At 30.6% G+C, this 7,471-nt stretch overlaps 1 protein-coding gene across 1 annotated transcript; it reads right to left on the reverse strand.

Annotated features, from left to right (window-relative positions):
- Positions 1 to 473: 473 nt before the first annotated feature.
- On the reverse strand, positions 474 to 3,513 carry LOC107014598 (probable acyl-activating enzyme 6). The gene is made up of 3 exons (XM_015214573.2): positions 2,449 to 3,513; positions 1,684 to 2,053; positions 474 to 1,232 (listed from the first exon to the last, which is right to left on the reverse strand). The coding sequence occupies exons 1-3, from the start codon at positions 3,478 to 3,480 to the stop codon at positions 787 to 789; spliced, it is 1,848 nt and encodes a 615-aa protein (XP_015070059.1). The 5' UTR covers positions 3,481 to 3,513; the 3' UTR covers positions 474 to 786.
- Between the last annotated feature and the right edge of the window lie 3,958 nt (positions 3,514 to 7,471).

Consider the following 7,471-nt stretch of genomic DNA (forward strand, 5'->3'; position numbering starts at 1 on the left):
CTCCTCTATCACCTACTATGCATCAATTATCAAGCTGACAAATTTTAATAACACCAAAATATTTCTTTGAAACCATGTGGTAGCAATTTTTTTTTCATGTTCAACCTTATCTTCTAATGGTACATATTCAAAAAAATTTAAGATAATAAAGTACACTACAATAAATAAGCAAATTTAAAATATATTTGACAGGTTTAACCTTTATGTATTTATTGTTAGATCTATTAATTTACACTTTAGAAAATTTAGAGAGTTTCATTATTTGAATTCTTAGTAAATATCTACATTTATATTGTTACTTTACACTTAATATATTATTATCTATTTTAACACATTACGTCCTCTGTTGCTATAAATTTACTAATATAAAACTATACGATAGCAATTGAATAAAAATTTCAATATATTAAAATTTGAAGATTTTGAAAGGGCAATCAAATAGAGGTGCACAAATTAACCATCACACCATAGGATTCTTTGAGTTTGAATACACACACAAACATATTAAATATATAATATTATTATTATACATCATGTAATAAAGGAAGCATAAATACACGTGAACTGAGGCTCCTCTTCCTATACATGTATATAGAAATCACACATTAGAAAATACTAATATTTTAATTCTTAGCTATGTTTGAACCCATAGCTAAGAACCACAACTCATATTCGTTTCATTTTGATAGAAATAAATGCTTACAACTCATGATTTACTATTTACTAAATAAGCCTTTAGTAATTCTTGTCCACTCACACCTTTATCTGATTAATCTGAATTCACGCTTATTCAAGTGATTTAGCTTTATCCCTAAGTAAGTACTTTTGAATTTTCCCAGTAGCAGTCTTTGGAAGGTCATCTTGTATCACAACTGTCCTTGGTACCATGTAAAGAGGTAAATTCTCTTTACAAAATTCTCTCAACTCCTTCTCGGTCACATTGCACGCATCATCTTTTAAACTAACGAACACACAAGGTGTTTCGCCCCAATAATTATCTGGACGTGCAACTACAGCTGCTTCATTCACCGCGGGGTGTTTGTATAAAATCGACTCTACTTCTACACTGCTTATATTCTCGCCACCACAAATTATGACATCTTTCGATCGATCTTTCACTTCTAAATATCCATCTGAATGCATTACTCCAACGTCTCCGGTGTAAAACCATCCATTTTTCATGCATTTTGATGTTCCTTCAGGGTCTTTAAGGTACCCTAGCATCACACTACCTGTTGGGAATAAAATTAAATATTCGAATTTGAGAAAATAAACGTATTTTTAATAAGCGCAATAACTAAAATGAACAGGAGTTACAATGTACTATAAAACAACATAATTTCTTTATTTATGATTTGGTCCATTAATGCTACAATTTATTGTGGACTCTTGGGACCATTTTTATTTTACATTAATAGACTACTTTAAGTTGGTCCGAACATCTTTAAGACAATTATTTTATAAAAAAAATTAATAAATTACGTATCATTTTTCAAATAATTTATATTAATTATAAGTAGTTTCTAAAAATATGCATATCTTTTATTATTTCACAACAGATCAAAATTCAAAGTGAATAAGTAATCATGACAATTAAAATAGACCGGAAAAATTATAATATTCGAACTAAAAAGTTACCATAGTAAGACACTTGAATTATAACGAATCAAATATTATATGTACCTCCTTTCAAAACAATTTCTCCAACAGCCATTCCATTCCTCTCAATACTAATGCCAGTTTCAGGATCCACTACATCAACATCAGTAAACCCTACCATCTTCACACCTTGTCTTGATTTTAGTGTTGCCCTTTCTGAATTTGTCAATGAATTCCATTCTTGTTTCCATGCACATGTCACCGCGGGCCCACCCGTCTCTGTCAATCCATAACCGTGACTTATCACGAATCCCAATGATTCAGTCCTGTCCAAAACTGCGGCCGGGGGTGGCGCCCCGGCCGTTAGGATTTGGACAGGGGAATCAAGGGGTTTCCTTTTTGTATAGGTTGATAACATGTTAAGTACTACTGGTGCACCACACATGTGAGTTACCTATATAAAAAATAAATAATATTTATATAATCAAATCACTTAATAAATAATTGATAATTTGAATAAATATAAAGGAATTAACTTGATATCACATTTTCTTATCATGATATCAAATCAAAAGAAAAGATGCTCACATAAATTTGGACAGATGAATGTTTATCTCTAATAAATTAAGTTGGTAGATGATACGGTCACAAAATTCAACATTATGAATAGTAGCTGACAAAAAATAAGGAGTCACATGTATACAATAAATAAAAAAAAGTCACGTGTCGGATTCATAAAGTAGAATCGGACCCACATTAGGTAAGGAATATTGAAGATATTATTATTAAGTGATTAAAAAAAAGTTATTTTCGAAAGCTTAATCTTTTAAATAAAATGTTAGACGTTACCTTATGTTGTTGAATAGCTTCGTATATTAAAGCAGCATCATGACTCCGACGTAGACACACATTGGTTCCACCAACAGCAGCCATAGCCCAACAAAATCCCCAACCATTGGCATGAAAAATTGGTAGGGTCCACAAGAACACCGGTTGCTTCGGGACGGACCAATCAATTAAGCCCATGACACTCATCGTAAACGCACTTCTGTGACTATGAAGCACACCTTTCGGTGCATAAGTAGTCCCAGAAGTGTAGTTTAGTGTCATAGGTTCCCATTCGCTCTCTGGAGCGATCCATTTGAAATGCTGGTCCCCTTCATCAATAACATTCTCATAACTATCATAAAACTCATTTCTCGATACTAAAGGAGTATCACCACAATTATCCTCGATGAGGATTAATTTAGGACGTTGTAAATTAGAAGGGAATAGAGAAATCGCCTCGAGTAATAAAGAACTCGCTTGATAGTCCACAAATACAAGCTTTGATTCGCTATGCCGGAGCAAAACGGAGAGGGTACGTGGATCGAGGCGGAAATTGATGTTGTTGAGGATCGCACCGGACATTGGCACGGCGAATTGGAGCTCGTACATGGCCGGAATATTTGGGGATAACACGGAAACGACATCGCCTTTCTTGATCCCTAGCGATGAAATCGAAGAAGCCAATTTTTTGCACCTAGTGTAAGTTTGTGACCAAGTGTAACTTGTGTCATCGTAAACAATTGATGTGCGATTTCCATAAACAATAGAAGCCCTCTCTAAGAAGTCCAAAGGCGAAAACGGGCATGTATTCGCAGGCCCCTTCGATATTTTAGTGGTCACACTCCCATTTTCTTTAACAATTTCAGGAGGAGCAATAACAGAATTCAAGGCTAGCGTAGATCGAATCGTACATTTCTTTAACTTGTTTACTTCAAAAGGGATTCTTGATTTAAAGAGTTGATAACCTAATGGATTGGATATGCTAAGGGATGATAAGTTACAAGAATGAAGAGATGGGTTTTTTGTAGAGCTAGTTGGTGTTAAAATATCCATAATGTAGTATGCTTAATTTGTTTATTTTTTCCTTCCTTAGTATGGATGTATATATATATATAACAAGTTATGGGGAAGTTGGGGCATATATCAAAATTAAATGTTGTAGGTACCACTATGAATTTGTCTTTATTAGACGGTTCAATATGTCTTTTTTTTTAATCGTCTGATTTTATATTAGAGTCCAATTAAATTCTTAAAGAACTTAAAACAAAATTTTTTTATAAAAGTAAAGAAATACATATCATTTTATCACGATTATTGTGATGTCTCATCATGATTATCATGAGGTTAGCTTTTGTCTATTCTGATTTGGAGTAAAATAAATACTCTTTTATCATGATATATGTCCCTCTGCTTTATTCTGTTTTACACTGAAATAAATATTCTTTTTTCATGATTATCATGAGACTACCCTCTGTTCTATTTTGGTTTGGAGTGAAATAATTACTCATGATTATCATGAGGTTACCTGATAGGGGTAAATATGTGTGTCTTAGATTTGAATTTTGAATTATAATTTTTTTAATAAAATATGTTTTTTTTCAGTTAATTGAATGTGATATTTTATTTGATAATTTATGTTCAAATTGATATTTTATATGTATTATGCTATATGAGATTCATATATTTACTTATTTATTTTTGTTTTAGTTAATTGCATGCTTTTGCACATTCATGAAAAGAGCATAAATATGAAATAAGACAAAGTTGAAATAAAAATTTATATATCATATCTAATATACTCACGTAATAGAATAATATCTAGTAATCAACTTAAAATATCTTTAAAATTATAAGTTCAATAATATGTAAATATGATCTTTAACTTGATTTCAGCGGATAACTATGCCCTCCAACTTTAAGTGTATATAAGTAGACACTTAAATTTGTATAAAAATAAACAAGTAGACACATATGTCCTACATGACATAATATACATAAGACTCCAGGTAGGACACAAAATTGTCATGTAGGGTGACACTGCAGAAAGAATGTGTCTATTTGTTTTATTTTACATAAATTTAAGTGTCTACCAATATACACTCAAAATTAAAGACCATATAGTTACTCACACATTTATATTATTTTTAAAAAGCAAAATTATTTTTTTGGGGAGGGGCTGGCCGGTGGTGGGTGGGTGGGGAATCGGGTAAAAAAAAAAATTGAATTTTTTTAAATTTTTTTCAAAAAAAATGTAATTTAAAATTGGAGGAGAGTTTTAGAAAATGTTTTCCTTAATTTTTGAAGGGAAGTCATTTTCCTTAATTTTGAGGAAAATGAGTTGATTTAAAAAACATTTTTCAAAACTTTTGTTCCAATCAAACATGAGAAAATTGAAAAACAATTTCCAGAAAATGTTTTCCTTCATACCAAACACACTCATAATGTCTAATTAAAATCACTACAAAAACACTTATTTTATGAGAGGTTTAACTAGGGATGGCAATGCATCGGTGCGTGGTGGGCCGAATTGAGCTTAACCCACAATATTTATAGTATGTCTCACCCTGCATAACAACCTTTTTCCTTTTCAACCCAACCCCGCATAGACCCGTCCGCATAATCTTTATAATATTTTCTTTTTCTAGTTAAATTTGATACCAAAAATAAAATTCATACAAATAAATTTATTTTTTCATTTAGTTGTATTAATATAATAGATAGTAACTTAAAATAAATTTATTTTTATTATTTTTTAGGGATAAATGTATATAATAGCAAACTAATAACCTAAAATAAATGGAGAAGCTACGGTTTGATTTAATTGTGCTCCATAGCAAACGTTTTTCAAAGTTTGCCAGTCGCCTCTCTCCCAAAATTCTCGCTCACCACTCTCCAATTCTCGCTCGCCACTCTCCCTATGCTCGCCTCTCTCGCTTTATACACAGAAGTGTATAAATTGTTTTTCTGTTTTGTATAAAGCGAAAGAAAATTGTATATACACATGCAAAAACATATATCTTCGTGCTATACACTTAATTATACAATTTACAAACATTTTACTTCGATTTAATTGTAGACAAATGCAAATTTTATACAAATATTGTAGCGAAAAAGGCCAACGAATTATACAATTGCGAATTATACAATTGCAGAGATATAATTTTCTCTCGCTTTATACAATAGAAGTGTATAAATTGTGTTTCTGTTTTTGTATAAAGCGAGAGAAAAACATATATCTTCTTCCTATACACTTATAATTATACAATATACAAACATTTTACTTCGATTCAATTGTATACAAAGCAAATTTTATACAAATATTGCAGCGAAATAGGCAGCGAATTATACAATTGCGCATTATACAATTGCAGTGAAATAGGCCAGCAAATTACAAAATTGCAGCGAAATAGGCCAGCGAATTATACAATTGTATATGTATAGTGAATTATACAGTTATATGTTTGCTATGGAGCGCAATTATGCAAACTTTGTTATAGCATACAAATATGAATTTTTTGTTTGCTATATGTGAAAGTTGCGCTATTTTTTATTGAACTATTTTCTTTTACTATCTTGAAAATTTTAGTAGCTTTAAAAAAATTTCTATAAATGATGTTATCACTCTTATAACATTAAAGTAATTAAATAGCTTGAACACATATAAAAATCGCATATATCCACAACCTGCCCCACATAGTCTTATACCCACCTGGCCCCAGCCTGCATAGCCTTAAACCCATCCGACCCTCACCCTGTACGGCCCATTGTCATCCCTAGGTTTAATTGCATTTTGCGGGGGTTTAAACATCACACAATTTACTCTTACAACGGCTTCAAAAATCCTCTCAAATATTTCATTTAGCAATTATTTTTGATAAATTATTGAATTCATTTAGCATGGATTTATCACAAGTAGGCATTTTTTCTCCAAAATTTTTTTTTCCTCTAGCACACGTAATTTGGGTTTATTTCACGGAATTTGTTAGGTAGAATTAGAGTGTTTATTTATTCTAATTTTAAATAATTAAAGTATTGACAAAGTTAACGGGCATAGTTGTCAACTAAAATCAAATTAAGGGTCATGTGTTACTATCAATTTATTAAAGAGTAATTTGATCAATAATGTTTTTTTTTTTTAAAGTTTAGTTTTGTGATAGTAAAATATACTTTTGTTTGTGATCTTTTTGCTTATTTGATAAAATTATATTTAAAAAATTAAGATAATTTTAATTGTAATCTACAATAATGAAAATTTTATATTTATGAGCAAAAACTGCAATTTTATATCATGATTCCATCTTAGGTAGTTTGAAATTTCATTTAAATCAAGGGTAGACTTTTGGTAATAGCAAGAGTAAAATTAGATAAAATAATTAACAAGAAATAAATAAATTAGGGGATTAATATCTCAAAAAAACTTAGTGAAATTATTTTTATCTTTTATTTATATATATAAAAAATTATTTCGGGATTGATTATAGGGAAAATTGTATATAATAGCAAACTAATAACCTAAAATAAATGGAATAGTTAGGGTTTGATTTAATTGTGCTCCATAGCAAACGTTAGCTAAAATTTGCCAGCGTCTCTCTCCCAGAAATCTCGCTCGCCACTCTCCATTCTCGCTCGCCTCTCTCGCTTTATACACAGAAGTGTATAATTCTGTTTCTGTTTTGTATAAAGCGAGAGAAAATTGTATATACACATGCAAAAATATATATATCTTCGTGTTATACACTTAATTATACAATTTACAAACATTTTACTTCAAATATTGGAGAGAAAAAGGTCAACGAATTATACAATTGCGAATTATACAATTGCAGTGAAATACAAATTTCTCTAGCTTTATACAACAGAAGTGTATATATTGTATTTCTGTTTTTGTATAAAGCGAGAGAAAAACATATATCTTCTTGCTATACACTTAATATTGCAGCGAAATAGGCAGTGAATTATACAATTGTGCATTATACAATTGCAGTGAAATATGATAGCGAATTATACAATTGCAGCGAAATAGGCCAGCGAATTATACAATTTA

The sequence above is a fragment of the Solanum pennellii genome, chromosome 3, assembly GCF_001406875.1.
Source record: "Solanum pennellii chromosome 3, SPENNV200".
NCBI lineage: Eukaryota > Viridiplantae > Streptophyta > Magnoliopsida > Solanales > Solanaceae > Solanum > Solanum pennellii.